General features: G+C 40.7%; 1 protein-coding gene across 2 annotated transcripts in view; it reads right to left on the bottom strand.

The window, feature by feature from the left end:
• Positions 1 to 15,985, bottom strand: part of map4k3a (mitogen-activated protein kinase kinase kinase kinase 3a) — an 84,821-nt gene extending 68,836 nt beyond the window's left edge. Inside the window, exon 1 of one of the 2 annotated variants that reach the window (XM_036949775.1) lies at positions 15,683 to 15,985. In XM_036949775.1, the coding sequence (XP_036805670.1) occupies positions 15,683 to 15,778 (96 nt within the window). In that variant the 5' untranslated portion in view covers positions 15,779 to 15,985. The remainder of the gene's footprint in view (positions 1 to 15,682) is intronic. The other variant, XM_036949774.1, reaches the window with a different exon arrangement.
• Between the last annotated feature and the right edge of the window lie 2,565 nt (positions 15,986 to 18,550).

Raw genomic sequence — 18,550 nt, 5'->3', positions numbered from 1 at the left:
ACAATAATGTTCCTGACAATGGCAAATTATTCATAGTTATTCGATTATTACTGTACTTGTTCCGTCATTCTTACGACAGTATGACACACTTCAAGTGAAGCATACTGTCTGGAAAAGCCAAGTCCTCCTACTCACAAAAAAGCATTGAAGGAACTCAGACATTTCATTAGCATTCTTTCACATGCAAGAATGTTATCTTAAAGTCAAGGATGATAGACGACGAGGAAACTTATGGAGCCAAATGGAGCAAAGGGAGTATGGTGAAGTTGCCCCTAGACACAGATCTTGGGGCAGTTTAGCATTTTCCCCACTAATGGTTAAGGTTAGTATTGGGTGATGGGCAGCTGATTCTAGATCTGTACCTACTGGAATTTTTCACTGGAACGCAAAATGTTGTCATGTTGCAGCTAGGTAAATCACCATTAGAAAGGCCCTATGGGCCTTCATAATAGTCTTGATATTGCACTCATGCGAGTGTTTTCTGGAATGTGAACGCATATACAGTGGCTTGCAAAAGTATTCACCCCCCTTGGCATTTTTCCTATTTTGTTGCCTTACAAGCTAAACATGTATTTTTGGGAGGTTTGTATCATTTGATTTACACAACTCTGAAGATTCACAAGAAAGAAAAAAAAGAAAACTTGAGCGTGCATTACTATTCACCCCCCCAAAGTCAATACTTTGTCGAGCTACCTTTTGCAGCAATTACAGCTGCAAGTCTCTTGGGGTATGTCTCTACAAGCTTGGCACATCTGGCTCGATGTGATTTTTGCCCATTCTTCAAGGCAAAACTGCTCCAGCTCCTTCAAGTTGGATGGGTTCCGCTGGTGTACAGCAATCTTTAAGTCATACCACAGATTCTCAATTGGACTGAGGTCTGGGCTTTGACTAGGCCATTACAAGACATTTAAATGTTTCCCCTTAAACCACTTGAGTGTTGCTTTAGCAGTATGCTTAGGGTCATTGTCCCGCTGGAAGTTTAACCTCCGTCCCAGTCTCAAATCTCTGGAAGACAAACAGGTTTCCCTCAAGAATTTCCCTTTATTTAGGACCATCCATCATTCCTTCAATAATGACCAGTTTACTAGTTCCTGCCGATGAAAAACATCCCCACAGCATGATGCTGCCACCACGCTTCACTGTGGGGGACAGGGTTCTTGGGGTGATGAGAGGTGGCCCAGCTCTGTGGAGTTTACGGCTAGAGTGGTCCTACGGACAGATACTCCAATCTCCACTGTGGAGCTTTGCAGCTCCATCAAGGCTATCTTTGGTCTCTTTGTTGACTTTCTGATTAATGCCCTCATTGCCTGGTCCGTGAGTTTTGGTGGGTGGCCCTCTCTTGGCAGGTTTGTTGTGGTGCCATATTCTTTCTATTTTTTTATAATTGATTTAATGGTGCTGCGTTTCGTATATTTTTTTTAGAACCCAACCGAGATCTGTACTTCTCCACAACTTTGTCCCTGACCTGTTTGGAGAGCTCCTTGGTCTTCATGGTACCGTTTGCTTGGTGGTGCCCCTTGCGTAATGGTGTTGCAGACTCCGGGGCCTTTCAGAACAGGTGTACAGTTGAAGCGGAAGTTTACATACACTTAGGTTGGAGTCAATAAAACTTGTTTTTAAACCACTCCACAAGTGTATTGTTAACAAACTATAGTTTTGGCAAGTCGGTTAGGACATCTACTTTGTGCATAACACAAGACTTGAAGGTACCACGTTCATCTGTACAAACAATACTACGCAAGTATAAACACCATGGGACCACGCAGCTATCATACTGCTCAGGAAGGAGACGTGTTCTGTCTCCTAGAGATTAACATACTTTGATGCGAAAAGTGCAAATCAAACCCAGAACAACAGCAAAGGACCTTGTGAAGGTGCTGGAGGAAACAGGTACAAAAGTATCTATGTCCACAGTGAAACGAGTCCTATATCGACATAACCTGAAAGGCCGCTCAGCAAGGAAGAAGCTAATGCTCCAAAACCACCATAAAAAAGCTCGACTACCGTTTGCAAATGCACATGGGGACAAAGATCGTACTTTTTGGGAGAAATGTCCTCTGGTCTGATGACACAAAAATAGAACTGTTTGGCCATAATGACCATCGTTATGTTTGGAGGAAAAAGGGGGCTTGCAAGCCGAAGAACACCATCCAACCATGATGCACGGGGGTGTCAGCATCATGTTTTGGGGGTGATTTGCTGCAGGAGGGACTGGTGCACTTCACAAAATAGATGGCATCATGAGGAAAGGAAAACTATGTGGATATATTGGAGCAACAACTCAAGACATCAGTCAGGAAGTTAAAGCTTGGTCGCAAATGGGTCATCCAAATGGCCAATGACCTAAGCATGCTTCCAAAGTTGTGGCAAAATGGCTTAAGGACAACAAAGTCAAGGTGTTGGTGTGGCCATCACAAAGCCCTGACTTCAATCTCAAAGAAAATGTGTGGGCAGAACTGAAAAAGCGTGTGCGAGCAAGGAGGCCTACAAACCTGACTCATTTACAGCAGCTCTGTCAGGAGGAATGGGCCAAAATTCACCCAACCTATTGTGGGAAGCTTGTGGATGGCTACCCGAAACATTTGACCCAAGTTAAACAATTTAAAGGCAATGCTACCAAATACTAATTGAGTGTATGTAAACTTCTGATCCACTGGGAATGTGATGAAATAAATAAAAGCTGAAATAAAATCACTCTACTATTATTCTGACATTTCACATTCTTAAAATAAAGTGGTGAACTTAACTGGCCTAAGACAGGGAATTTGTATTAGGATTAAATGTCAGGAATTGTGAAAAACTGAATTTAAATGTATTTGGCTAAGGTAAACTTCCGACTTCAACTGGAAATATACTGAGATCATGTGACACTTAAATAAAGTCCACCTGTGTGCAATCTAACTAATTATGACTTCTGAAGGTTATTGGTTGCACCAGATCTTATTTTGGGGCTTCATAGCAAAGGGGGTGAAAACATATGCACGCACCACTTTTCAGTTTTTTTTAAACGTAATTTTTTTTCATTTCACTTCACCAATTGCCTATTTTGTGTATGTCCATTACATGAAATCCAAATAAATATATATTTAAATTACAGGTTGTAATGCAACAAAATAGTAAAAACGCCACGGGGGATGAATACTTTTGCAAGGCACTGTAGGTAGCGTACATTCCCGTCTTACCAAATGTTCTCACTTGCAGAGATGAGGCTGATGACTGAAAACAACCCAGCAGCTATGAAATTGGCTGCAGGGTATAGACAAAGAAAACAGATAAATGGAACAACTATGGCTTTCATTATTTCAGCATTTTGAATAGCAAGTCTATCTAGGCAGTTTTTTAAAAATGTCCGTCAACTGGGTTGTCAATACATTTACAATTAAAATGGACTTCAATTGGCATTTTTAGACATACAGTTGGATCCGAAATTATTGATCATAACATTTAGCAAAAATGACTATATAAAATCAAATTAAAATACTGAGCTATATTACATGCAAAAACAAAATGGGGAAATTATAATATAATAATACAATAGCTCAGAGAACGATATTTGTTTATAAAGCGACAATTTATTCTCAAAAAAGGTAGGGGTCAAAATTCTTGACACCCCTGTTTTCAATATGTTTTAATACCTCACCTTGCAAGGATAAGGGCACTGAGCCTTTTCTGAAATGTTTAATGAGTTGGAGAACACATCTTAGACCATTCCTACATACAGAATCATTCCAGATCCTTGATATCCTTCGTCTGCACCTCCGGCTCTTCAATTCAAATCACAGATTTTCAAGTCATAAGACTGTGATGGTAATTTCTTTGCGGATTTTGATGTGTGCTTGGGGTTATTGTCTGCTGGAATTTTTTTTGTCTAAAATGTCCTGGTACTGGGTACAGTTAATGATGCCGTTGACCTTAACAAGGCACCCCAGGACCCAGTCATTTTTGCTCATCTTTATCAAGGGTGTCAATCATTTCTGACCACACTGTAGTTTGAGGGGTGAAACGGGGGGGGGGGGGTTTGGGATACGGTAAGGGATAAAATAGGAAGCATTGTTTATGGCCCAAAGACAATGAGTTGTGTTGAGCACATAGCCTAATTGTTTCTTTGTTTTTCAGTTTCAGTCAAATGACAAGGGCTTTGATCCTACTGCTTCCCTTTCCCGTACCTTTGAGTAAGACTTCCTTTCACAATGCTTTTCTCATGAAATAAGTAGTCCCTAACTTAGCACTAATGGATACTACAGCACAATGATAATTAGGCCTATTTCAAGAGAGATAGTGTGGAAAAGGAAATGCACAAGTTCTTTGATGTGTAGTGCACTTTCAGGGTGATAGGCCTACCTAAAACAAATCTATATTTATTGCAGCATAGGCCACCTCCCTTTACCGCTCTTATTTAGGGGCACTGACGGTAAAAAGTAGTTTGCGTATTATTATAAGTGCTTGTTAATAATGCCTACTGTCATGACAGAATTACCCATGTTAGCGCCAATTACCAGGTATTTACCTAAGTATTTCATGAAAGAAAGAAATCCTTTACAGGGCCTGTTTAGCTGGTTTCTGAAATGGACCAATTTACTTCAAAATAGAAAATTGGTATAGTAGCTCATTTTCTGGCCTAACTCGGGCCACTCTGGTGCTTGTAAGCTAAAACCTTCAGAATGAAAATAATGACTAGTGGGTTGAATCCCAACGTTGAAGTATGGATATAAACTCATTATATGAACAGTTATCGAAGCATCTTTTAAAAGGGTTAGAAAAACAAAGTAGGCCTGAAGTCTTTTTTAAATATTCAAGCTTAGCCAAAGATTACACAGAAAAATGTTGCCTTGTATTTCAAAACATGACCAACATTCACAGAATAAGTTAAAACTGAGAAACACTTAACCGTGTAAGCCAGCATTTATCTTTGGGAGCCTCTTGAGCGATTGTTTTCTTGGGCCTGAAAAGGACATTTGTTAAAGATAGGCTACTGTGAATGTAACAATAGGAAAACTAAAGTCATCATCTGTAGACTGTTGTCCTGTCCATCTTTAGATATACAAGGTACATTGATAAATATAACAGGGGAGAGCATAGCCCTTGATCATGATTCTCAATTCCTTATCTTTCATATCAGCAAGAAAAAAATAAAACACATACACACACACACACACAGTAATGTGCAAAAGTTTTAGGCAGGTGTGAAAAATGCTGTAAAGTAAGAATGCTTTCAGAAATAGACATATTAATAGATTATATTTATCAATTAACTACATGCAAAGTGAGTGAGCAGAACAAAAATCTAAATCAAATCCATATTTGGTGTGACCACCCTTTGCCATCTTCAACAGGATAACAACAATAAGCACACAGCCAGACAACGCAGGAGTGGCTTCGGGACAAGTCTCTGAATATCCTTGAGTGGCCCAGTCAGAGCCTTGACTTGAACTTGATTGAACATCTCTGGAGGCCTGAAAATAGCTGTGCAGCGATGCTCCCCATCCAACCTGACAGAGCTTGAAAGGAACTGCAGAGAAGAATGGGAGAAACTCCCCAAATACAGGGGTGCCAAGCTTGTAGCGTCATACCTAAGAAGACTTGGTGTTTCAACAAAGTACTGAATAAAACGTCTGAATACATATGTACAGTTGAAGTCGGAAGTTTACATACACCTTAGCCAAATACATTTAAACTCAGTTTTTCACAATTCCTGACATTTAATCCTAATAACAATTCCCTGTCTTAGGTAAATTAGGATCACCACTTTATTTTAAGAATGTGAAATGTCAGAATAATAGTAGAGAGAATGATTTATTTCACCTTTTATTTCTTTCATCACATTCCCAGTGAGTCAGAAGTTTACATACACTCAATTAGTATTTGGTAGCATTGCCTTTAAATTGTTTAACTTGGTCAAACGTTTCAGGTAGACTTCCACAAGCTTCCCTCAATAAGTTAGGTGAATTTTTGCCCATTCCTCCTGACAGAGCTAGTGTAAGTGAGTCTGGTTTGTAGGCCTCCTCGCACACACACACTTTTTCAGTTCTGCCCACAAATGTTCTATAGCACATATGTCAGAGTCAAGGCCCGCGGGCCACATCCGGCCCGCAAGAAGGTTTTTTACGGCCCCTGGGATGATCTTGATTTATTATTAGAACCGGCCCGCAGCAAGCCGGCAGCCCGCAGATCTTTTACACGCACCAATACTACATTTCCCACAATGCAAAGGTGACGCACCGAGCAGTAGGCTGCTTCATTTCAATATTTATTGGCACAGCAGTCGTCAGCATCACAGTAAAATTAACTTTCAGATACCCATCAAAAATGGCAAAACGGAAGGTGGATACTGAGAACCGGGGGTTTCAAACAAGGTGGGAGTCGGAGTATATGTTCACGAAGGTAGCTGGAAAACCTGTGTGTCTTCTGTGTGGAGAAAGTGTGGCGGTACTGAAAGAGTATAATCTGAGACGACATTATGAAACAAAACACGCGGACAAAAACAAGAATATGGACATGGAACAAAGGCTACAAAAGGCAGAGGAATTAAAACGAGGCCTCAAATCTCGACAGGCTCTGTTCAAAAAAGCCAAATCACAAGGCCAGGCTGCTGTCAAGGCCAGTTTTATTTTGGCAGAAGAGATCGCTAAATCAGCCCGGCCATTTACGGAGGGGGATTTCATCAAAAACTGCATGATTAAAGTTTGTGACGAAGTTTGCCCAGAAAAAAGGCAACTCTTTTTAAATGTGAGTCTGAGCAGAAACACCATTGCCGAGAGAGTAGACCAGTTGTCCATCAATCTAAAAGAGCAGCTTGTGAAAAAGGGAAAAGATTTTATTGCATATTCCTTGGCTGTGGATGAGAGCACCGACATTTCTGACATTGCCCAGTTGTCAATTTTCATCCGCGGAGTGGACTCCAGCCTAAGCGTGACAGAGGAGTTTTTGGCTTTACGTCCTATGCATGGCACAACTACGGGGCATGATTTGTATGAAGAGGTGTCAAGATGTGTAAATGAGATGGAGCTGCCTTGGGAAAAACTCGTGGGTTTGACAACCGACGGAGCACCTGCGATGTGTGGACACAGGAGCGGACTGGTGGCGAAGATACGGGAAAAGATGCAAGAGGAAAACGCGACAGGTGAGCTGACAGCTTATCATTGTATCATACACCAGGAAGCGTTGTGCGGTAAAGCCTTGAAAATGGAGCATGTAATGAGCATCATCACGCGCACAGTTAACTTTATCAGAGCCAAAGGTTTGAATCACCGCCAGTTCAAGGCATTTCTGACGGAGTTAGAAACGGAGCATGGTGATTTGCCTTATCACACAGAGGTGCGATGGCTAAGCCAGGGAAAGGTGCTTCAAAGATGTTTCGAGCTTCGTGAGGAGATTTGTCTATTCTTGGACAGCAAAGGGAAAGACACAACACAACTCCGAGACGAAATGTTTCTGTGTGAAATGGCTTTTCTGTGTGACATTACGAGTCATCTGAATGCAATAAACTTGCAGCTGCAGGGTCGGGATCGTGTCATCTCTGATATGTACAGTACAGTGAAGGCATTTAAAACCAAACTGACTCTGTGGGAGACGCAGATGCGGAAAGAAAATTTGAGCCACTTTCCCAGCTGCCAGACCATGAAAGAGAAGCTCTCTACCAGTGCGTTCCCGAGCACACAGTTGGCTGATAAAATAGGTATGCTTACCACTGACTTTCGACGCCGATTTGCTGACTTTGAAGCACAAAAAAGCAGGTTGGAACTGCTCGGTAACCCATTTGCTGTTGACGTGGAAAGCTCACCACCAAACCTCCAAATGTAGTTGATTGACCTCCAATGCAATGATGCACTGAGGGAAAAATATGCGGCAGTGGGTGCTGCGGAGTTTGCCCGTTTCCTCCCCGGCACAATGCCCCAGCAGCGCATCCAGGCTGCTCAAACGTTGTCTATGTTTGGCAGCACATACCTGTGTGAACAACTGTTTTCTTTGATGAACCTGAACAAAACATCACACAGAAGTCGACTTACTGCTGAACACCTCCACTCAATTCTGAGGATTTCTTCAGCTCAGAGCCTTACCCCGAACATTGATGAACTTGTGGAAAAGATGGGACACCACCAAGTATCACCCTCAACCTCAAACAAGTGAACATTACTGTGCAATCACATATTTAGAGTTTTTACTCAGTTCAAGTTTAAAAGTTAAAATTTAATATTTGTTTTCACTGCATGTTACTTCTCCTTAAACAAAGTGTTGTTTTTGATTAATAGATTTTTGCACTTTATTTTTTTGTATTTCAATCCAATTATATTTTAAAAATATTTCAGTTGAGTGGATGATAGAAAATTGCTATTATTGTTTTTTCTTTGAAGTAAATTTAGCCCACTTTTGCTAAAATAGAAAATATAGTCTACTGATGGTGCCTTGAATACCGGTTTCTTTCATTTAATGTTCATGTTATGGGGATATTTATATAAAGGAAATTTGTCTTTTGTGTCTGTTGAAAATGAAAGATTACTGACAGAGCCATAAGAAAATATTGCTTTATTTATCTGATCATATTGTAATATATTTGTTAGGTTTTCAGTAGGTTCAATTAGGTTCACTAGACTATATGCGTCATTTAAAAATTTTTCAATGAACATTCGAACAGTCCGGCCCTCGTCTTGTAGCTGATTTTTTTATTTGGCCCTCCGTCCATTTGACTTTGACACCCCTGTTCTATAGGATTGAGGTCAGGGCTTGTAATGGCCATTCCAACACCTTGAATTTGTTGTCCTTTAGCCATTTTGCCACAACTTTGGAAGTATGCATGGGGTCATTGTCCATTTGGAACACACATTTGCAACCAAGGTTTAACTTCCTGACTGATGTCTTGAGATGTTGCTTCAATATATCCACATAACTTTCCTTCATAATGTAGCCATCTATTTTGTGAAGTGCACCAGTCCCTCCTGCAGCAAAGCACCCCCACAACATGATGCTGCCACCCCTGTGCTTCACGGTTGGGATGGTGTTCTTCGGCTTTGCAAGCCTCCCCCTTTTTCCTCCAAACATAACGATGGTCATTATGGCCAAACAGTTATATTTTTGTTTCATCAGACCAGAGGACATTTCTCCAAAAAGTACCATGTTCAGTTGCAAACTGTAGTCTGGCTTTTTTAAAGCGGTTTTGAAGCAGTGGCTTCTTACTTGCTGAGCGGCATTTTAGGTTATTTCGATATAGGGCTAATTTTACTGTGGATATAGATACTTTTGTTTCCTCCAGTATCTTCACAAGGTCCGTTGCTGTTGTTCTGGGATTGATTTGCCCTTTTCGCACCAAAGTACGTTAATCTCTAGGAGACAGATCGCATCTCTTTCCTGAGCGGTATGACGGCTGCGTGGTCCCATAGCGTTTATACTTGCGTACTATTGTTTGTACAGATGAACGTGGTACCTTTAGGTCTTTGGAAATTGCTCTCAAAGATGAAGCAGACTTGTGGAGGTCTACAATTATTTTTTGGAGGTCTTGGCTGATTTCTTTTGATTTTCCCATGGCTAGTAAGCGGAAGGTTGCAAGTTCAAACCCCCGAGCTGACAAGGTACAAATCTGTCGTTCTGCCCCTGAACAGGCAGTTAACCCACTGTTCCTAGGCCGTCATTGAAAATAAGAATTTGTTCTTAACTGACTTGCCTAGTTAAATAAAGGTAAAATCTGGAGTGGACACAGAGCAAAGAGTGGGAGATGTGTAGAAATGTATTTTGGGTGTTCTGTGCCACTTTGCAGGATGGGGCAGTGCTTCCAGAAATTCAATGACATGTTGTAGGCTAAATGCAAATAAAGTGACAGTGTGAAATAAGATTTTCTCCTACAAATCTTTTGTTGTCTCTGAACAGTTGTGTTTTGTATCTTCTCTATCAAATACTTGTTGCGTTCACTGAATTGTTGTCAAAATAGGCTACTATTTCTACATTTTGTGTCAGGCCTGGTCTGTACTAAATCTTATTGAGAGAGGTTACCAACATTTTGAAAGAGTCTCTGAATAGTTTGAATGTTTACAATTTTACAGAAGTAGGAATTGTTGTCAATCAAATAGCCTACTTTGTGTGGGTTTTTAAATACCATCTGAATATTATCCTCTCGTCACATTTTGGATAATTGTTTTATTTATATGAAAATAACATTTACAAGTATAATATATTATACATTTTAAGTGAGTATTTTTACAACAGTTTCAATACTACTGGGTTTTTTGTATTTACACAATGGAATACAAAATGAGTGTTATTTCTACTGACATGAATGTGGTGTCATACACTACATGACAAAATGTATGTGGACACCTGCTCATCGAACAACTCATTCCAAAATCATGGGCATTAATATGGAGTTGGTCCCCCCTTTGCTGCTATAACAGCCTCCACTCATCTGGGAAGGCTTTCCACTAGATGTTGGAACATTGCTGTGGAGACTTGCTTTCATTCTGCCACAAGATCATTAGTGGTCGGGCACTGATGTTGGACGATTAGGCCTGGCTCGCAGTCGACGTTCCAATTCATTCCAAAAGTGTTCAAATGGGGTTGAGGTCAGGGCTCTTTTCAGGCCAGTCAAGTTCTCCCACACCGATCTCGACAAACCATTTCTGTATGAACCTCGCTTTGTGCATGGGGGAATTGTCATGCTGAAACAGGAAAGGGTCTTCCCCAAACTGTTACCACAAAGTTGGAAGCAGAGAATCATCTAGAATGTCATTGTATCATGTAGCGTTAAGATTTACCTTCAATGGAACTAAGCCCGAACCATGAAAAACATCCCCAAATCATCCTCCACCAAATTGTACAGTTGGCACTATGCATTGGGGCATGTATCGTTCCCATGGCATCCTCCAAACCCAGATTCATCTGTCGGTGGTGAAACGTGATCCATCACTCCAGAGAACGCCTTTTGTGGCTGAGCTGTTGTTGCTCTTAGACGTTTCAAATTCACAATAACAGCACATACAGTTGAGCGGGCAGCTCTAGAAGGGCAGAAATTTGACGAACTGACTTGTTGGAAAGGTGGCATCCTATGACGGTGCCACATTGAGGGTTTTTCTTTATTTTTACTATTTTCTACATTGTAGAATATTAGCGAAGACATCAAAACTATGAAATAACACATATGGAATCATGTAGTAACCAAAAAAAAGAGCAAAACAATTCAAAATATATTTTATATTTGAGATTCTTCAAATAGCCAAACTTTGTATTGATGGCTGCTTTGCACACTCTTGGCATTCTCTCAATCAGCTTCATGAGGTAGTCACCTGGAATACATTTAAATTAACAGGTGTGCCTTCTTAAAAGTTAATTTGTAGAATTTATTTCCTTCTTAATGCGTTTGAGCCGATCAGTTGTGTTGTGACATGGTAGAGGGAGGTATTCCGAAGATAGCCCCAATTGGTAAAAGAACGTGTCCACATTATGGCAAGAACAGCTCAAATAAGCAAAGGGAAATTACATTCCATCATTACTTTAAGACATGAAGGTCAGTCAATAAGGAACATTTCAAGAACTTTGAAAGTTTCTTCAAGTGCAGTCGCAAAAACCATCAAGCGCTGTGATGAAACTGGCTCATGAGGACCGCCAAAGGAATAGAAGACCCAGAGTTACCTCTGCTGCAGAAGATAAGTTCATTAGAGTTACCAGCCTCAGAAATTGCAGGCCAAATAAATGCTTCACAGAGTTCAAGCAACAGAAATCTCAACATCAACTGCTCAGAGGAGACTGCATGAATCAGGCCTTCATGGTCGATTGCTGCAAAGAAACCACAACTAAAGGACACCAATAATAAGAACAGACTTGGGCCAAGAAACACAAGCAATGGACATTAGACCGGTGGAAATGTGTCCTTTGGTCTGGAGTCCAAATTGGAGATTTTTGGTTCCAACCGCCGTGTCTTTGTGAGACGTGGTGTGGGCGAACGGGTGATCTCCGCATGTCTATTTCCCACTGTAAAGCATGGAGGAGTTATGGTGTGGGGGTGCTTTGCTGGTGACACTGTCTGTGATTTATTTAGAATTCTAGGCACACTTAACCAGCATGGCTACCACAGCATTCTGCAGCGATACGCCATCCCATCTGTTTTGAGCTTAGTGGGACTAGAATTAGTTTTTCAACAGAACAATGACCCAACACACCTCCAGGCTGTGTAAGGGCTATTTTATCATGAAGGCGAGTGATGGAGTGCCGCATCAAATGACCTGGCCTCCACAATCCCCCGACCTCAAACCAATTGAGATGGTTTGGGATGAGTCGGACCGCAGAGTGAAAGAAAAGCAGCCAAAAAGTGCTCAGCATGTGGGAACTCCTTCAAGACTGTTGGAAAAGCATTCCAGGTGAAGTTGGTTGAGAGAATGCCAAGAGTGTGGAAAGCTGTCATCAAGGCTATTTGAAGGGTGGCTATTTGAAGAATCTCAAATATATTTTGATTTGTTTAACACTTTTGGTTACTACATGATTCCATGTGTTATTTCATAGTTTTGATGTCTTCACTATTATTCTACAATGTAGAAAATATTAGAAATAAAGAAAAACCCTTGAATGAGTTGGTGTTCTAAAACTTTTGACCGGTAGTGTGTGTGTGTGTGTGTGTGTGTGTGTGTGTGTGTGTGTGTGTGTGTGTGTGTGTGTGTGTGTGTGTGTGTGTGTGTGTGCGCGCGTATAGATAGATAGATATCTATATCTATATATACACCTTTCAAAAGTGAAGGGTAATTTAGAAATGTCCTTGTTTTTGAAAGAAAAGCACATTTTTTGTCCATTACAATAACATCAGATTGATCAGATATACAGTGTAGACATCGTTAATGTTGTAAATTACTATTGTAGTTTTAAAGTGCAGATTTTTTTTAATGGATTATCTACATAGGCATACAGAGGCCTATTATCAGCAACCATCACTCCTGTGTTCCAATGGCACGTTGTGTTAGCTAATCAAGGTTTATCATTTTAACAAGCTAATTGATCATCAGAAAACCACTTTGCAATTATGTTAGCACAGCTGAAAACTGTTGTTCTGATTAAAGAAGCAATTAAACTGGCCTTTTTTAGACTAGTTGAGTCTCCCACTCTTTCTATTCTGTTAATAGACAGTTTGTGCTGTTCTGTGAAGGGAGTAGTACACCGAGCTGTACGTGATCTTCAGTTTCTTGGCAATTTCTCGCATGGAATAGCCTTCATTTCTCAGAACAAGAATAGACTGGCAAGTTTTAGAAGAAAGTTCTTTGTTTCTAGCCATTTTGGGCCTGTAATCGAACCCACAAATGCTGATGCTCCAGACACTCAACTAGTCTAAAAAAGGCCAATATTATTGCTTGTTTAATCGGAACAACAGTTTTCAGCTGTGCTAACATAATTGCAAAAGGGTTTTCTAATGATCAATTAGCCTTTTAAAATGATAAACTTGGATAGCTAACACAACGTGCCACAGGAGTGGTGGTTGCTGATAATGGGCCTCTGTATGCCTATGTAGATATTCCATAAGAAATCTGCCATTTCCAGCAACAATAGTCATTAACAATGTCTACACTGTATTTCTGATATTTTATGATATTTTAATGGACAAAAAAATTGCTTTTCTTTCAAAAACAAGTACATTTCTAAGTGTCCCCAAACTTTTGAACGGTAGTATTTATATTATATATATATATATATATATATATATATATATATATATATATATATATATATATATGTATATATATATATATATATGTATATATATATGTATATATATATATATATATATATATGTATATATATATGTATATATACATATATATATATATATATATATGTATATATATATGTATATATATAGTATTAAAGAGGAGGTTGTGCTCTTTAAAACTAAGTTAACTCGTAATTGTCATTTGTTCTTTATTTTTGAGCTATGACTGTTTGTGTGAAATGTGTTAAAAGAAATGTGCTTTATCTAATCTACAGCAGCATTCTAGAATTATATTGGGGTCTTAAGGTTTAAACAGAACATGTGGGAGGGGGCAGAGAAGGGAAAGATGGCGGAAGTGGTTGCTGAGGTCAAATCAAGCATCGCGATGGGCAAAGTTGGTGAAGACGAATGTTCTGAATGGACAACAGTAGTATCAAAAACTGGAATAAAAAGGAAATTCTCTAAAATTGGAGTGGAGGATACATATATGAATGATAATGAATCGCTTGTTGTTGAGATGCGTTTGTTGAGTAAGGATGCCTATGCAGGAGACCCATTTGAGGTGTCGAAAATGGTGAAGTACGCACTGTGAAAAGTGGAGTTTGTCAGAGTGAACAGGAGTGGTCTTATTTAGATTTAATTGTATTTCTGAAGAAGAGAGGAAGATTGCAGTGAGCCTCAAAAGAATCCGGACAACAGAAGTTTTGAACTTTGGAGTAGATCACCTGTCAAAGGAATCATCTCAGGGGTGACGACGGATGTTCAGGTTGAATACCCGAAGAGAAAACCTGGTGTGATTGGTGCCCGGTGTCTGACCCGTTGGGTGAATGGAGAAAAATAAGAAAGTATGTCGTTCTTGTTGTTTTTTGATACAGAGCAAATACCTATGCATGTGAAGTTTGGTTATGTAAGATACACTGTAAGAGCTTTCTTCCCCAAACCATTGCAGTATAAGAATTGTAAAGGATTTAGCCATGTTTCAAGTGAGGTGCAGTTGGACAGAATATACTGAAGAATGGTATGTAGAAAAACGTTGGCGTTCAATTGTGGGGGGGGGGGGGGTCATGATCCCAAGTTCCTAGAGTGCCCTGTAAGGGTGAAGGAGATTGAGGTAGCAAAAGTGAGAGCGGTCAATCAAATCGCCTATGCGGAAGAGATTTTAAAAAAGGTTTGAGAAAACAAGTGATGCTAGTGAAGAGATGGTAGTGGACCGACCACAGCCTGTAATAAATGTTTGCTGCCAGTCAAAAGATACCCTGTGTGTTAAAAAAGGGTGGATTTTATGGCGTTCATTGCCACAGTTATAAACTCTAAGCACAAGTCTCAAAGAAGTCTAAGAAACTGGACATGATTGTGGCTGCGGCAGAAAAGTTATTGGGACTTGCAAGGGGTACTGACTACGGAAGACCCGTCCTCCCACTTTCCCCTTGAGCCTGTGTAGCGATCAGATCTGTTTTATTTTTTTATCAGAAAGGTTTTTGATTTAGTTTAGTTTATTTATTTTTGTGGGGGAATCCTGTTTCCATCCCGTACAGTAGGTGGCGGGATGCACATTATATTGTGCGATCGCCAATATACCATAGAAGAAGTAACAGAACATGTAAGGTCCTATGACTATAAGGAATATTGTTAGGCTACTTTAGTCCACTATTGTGCTAAGGATAGCGATGACAACACTGTGAAAGCAAATTGAAACATTATAACAATATCGTTCGTGGAATTTGACCGGGATACGTATACATGTTTTACACTAATAGGTAGAATTCCTTACGGATGTAGTAGGCTTTGTGAATTGGAACACATCTGTAGAGAGTTGGTAAACATGCTAACAGCTTGGATATACAGTAGTTACTATCTCAACAACCACTGTTATTTCCCGACTGACTAAACTCCTGAAGGCTACTCCAAGTTCCTACATTGTAGTCAGGTTACTAATAACAATGTCTTTATTGGTAGCCTATCAATGGTTTATCAAAAATGAGGACAATGTATAGCTAAAATCCCTTTTACCTTGTATACATCTCCGTAGGTCCCGCTCCCAATTCTCTGTATTAGCTCGAAATCCTCTTGCGGATTTCGCCTTGAAAGGTCGAAAGTGGAAGCCATTTTTAGGTCCCCGGTTTAGTTATCCAGTCGCTATATTTGTTGTAACACTGACACCACATATAACGAAAAAAATACAATATAAACACACGTCGTCAGAAAATATCACAGCCTGACTTCACTGTAACTTTAACATGGCCTCCTCTGAGCACTGCGCGTGCGCCGCAGCCAGCTTGTCCAAGAGGGGAATGCAAGGAATGGGTGACAAGAGGGTGGGTCGCTGGCTGGCTGGGGTCTCTGGTAGAATTCTACCCCTGGACACAGATCTAGGATCAGTTTAGCGTCCACAAATTCTCACTCGTTGGGGGTGAAACGCTAAACTGATCTGAAACCAGAGTTTAGGAACGACTAGTTTGGTTTTGTGTATCCTACAGAAATGTCTTTGACACGAGGATCAGGAATACCCTAGTAATTCTCTACTTGTTTACAGCTAGATCCTTTCTTCTCATTCTCACAAATATCCAGAGTGCAATAGAGTAGAATAGCATAGAATTTGAGAATTAGGAAAATAAGATCATAAACTTGTAAAAACGATCTTATGAGTTTGATTATATCAATCAATAATTATGGTATAATAGATAATATGCTGCATTAGGCTACTATATTGATACATTGTATTGCTTTTCAGTAAAACTGGAAAGCACACAAAATAATAACCATACAGTCAATCATAATGTGTGAATTTATTATAATCTATTGTCTTGTGAGCCAGATTTACTAGGCATTTGTGCATGTGGAAAGTTTGCAATACATGCATTATTTATAACATACTATTTGATTGAATGTATTATTATACAGTACTATTAAAAAGTCCATATTACTGAATGATCGAAAAATGACTAATACAAAGCCAATGCGTTATTACATTTGACCATATCACACATCACTCTTATTCTTAATTGTGATAGCTACCTACACAAATAGCTAGCTAGAACAAAGTGTTAATAAGATACATTTATTAAAAAGATTAAAAGCAATACAAATAAGTTATCCAGTAGGCATCTACTGAGGGAGCTAAGAGCTGTGTTGTCAGCCATTTCCCAGCAACTTCAGTAAAAAGGCAGATCCCCAGGAGGACTTAGCATAGACAAACATTTGATCATATTACTCCAGTGCTAGCCTCCCTACACTGGCTTCCTGTCAAAGCAAGGGCTGATTTCAAGGTTTTACTGCTAACCTACAAAGCATTACATGGGCTTGCTCCTACCTATCTCTCTGATTTGGTCCTGCCGTACATACCTACACGTACGCTACGGTCACTAGACGCAGGCCTCCTAATTCTCCCTAGAATTTCTAAGCAAACAGCTGGAGGCAGGGCTTTCTCCTATAGAGCTCAATTTTTATGGAACGGTCTGCCTACCCATGTCAGATACGCAAACTCGGTCTCAAACTTTAAGTCCTTACTGAAGACTCATCCCTTCAGTGGGTCATATGATTGAGTGTAGTCTGGCCCAGGAGTCGGAAGGTGAACGGAAAGGCTCTGGAGCAACGAACCGCCCTTGCTGTCTCTGCCTGGCCGGTTCCCCTCTTTCCACTGGGATTCTCTGCCTCTAACCCTATTACAGGGGCTGAGTCACTGGCTTACTGGGGTTCTCTCATACCGTCCCTGGAGGGGGTGCGTCACCTGAGTGGGTTGATTCACTGATGTGGTCATCCTGTCTGGGTTGGCGCCCCCCCCCCCCCCTTGGGTTGTGCCGTGGCGGAGATCTTTGTGGGCTATACTCAGCCTTGTCTCAGGATGGTAAGTTGGTGGTTGAAGATATCCCCCTAGTGGTGTGGGGGCTGTGCTTTGGCAAAAGTGGGTGGGGTTATATCCTTCCTGTTTGGCCCTGTCCGGGGGTGTCCTCGGATGGGGCCACAGTGTCTCCTGACCCCTCCTGTCTCAGCCTCCAGTATTTATGCTGCAGTAGTTTATGTGTCGGGGGGCTAGGGTCAGTTTGTTATATCTGGAGTACTTCTCCTGTCCTATTCGGTGTCATGTGTGAATTTAAGTGTGCTTTCTCTAATTCTCTCTTTCTCTCTTTCTTTCTCTCTCTCGGAGGACCTGAGCCCTAGGACCATGCCCCAGGACTACCTGACATGATGACTCCTTGCTGTCCCCAGTCCACCTGGCCGTGCTGCTGCTCCAGTTTCAACTGTTCTGCCTTATTATTATTTGACCATGCTGGTCATTTATGAACATTTGAACATCTTGGCCATGTTCTGTTATAATCTCCACCCGGCACAGCCAGAAGAGGACTGGCCACCCCACATAGCCTGGTTCCTCTCTAGGTTTCTTCCTTTCTAGGGAGTTTTTCCTAGCCACCGTGCTTCTACACCTGCATTGCTTGCTGTTTTGGGGTTTTAGGCTGGGTTTCTGTACAGCACTTTGAGATATCAGCTGATGTACGAAGGGCTATATAAATCAATTTGATTTGATTTTGAATTTCCCTTTATGTCCTGCCTTTGTGTAATATCCTCCAGAGAAAAACAGGTGTCACTAGATGGATCTGTCCCTACTCCCTAGGCCTATACTAATCTGAAAATAGGAATGCACAGCACAAACAAATGTATTCAACAAGACAATCCCCCACACAATGTAACCTTTTCCAACACTGAAGCATGCATGAGAGCACCAGCTGATCCGGACGACTGTTTGATCATGCCCCCCGTAACCAAGGTGAGTAAGACCTTTAAACAAGTCAACATTCACAAGGCACCAGACCAAACAGAATACAAGGACATTAGCTTGACCGAGTCTGTAATACCAACATATTTCAAGCAGACCCTGTGCCT

The sequence above is a fragment of the Oncorhynchus mykiss genome, chromosome 17, assembly GCF_013265735.2.
Source record: "Oncorhynchus mykiss isolate Arlee chromosome 17, USDA_OmykA_1.1, whole genome shotgun sequence".
NCBI lineage: Eukaryota > Metazoa > Chordata > Actinopteri > Salmoniformes > Salmonidae > Oncorhynchus > Oncorhynchus mykiss.
The sequence above is the reverse complement of the archived record's forward strand: the minus strand, read 5'-3'. Positions and strand labels throughout refer to the sequence as shown.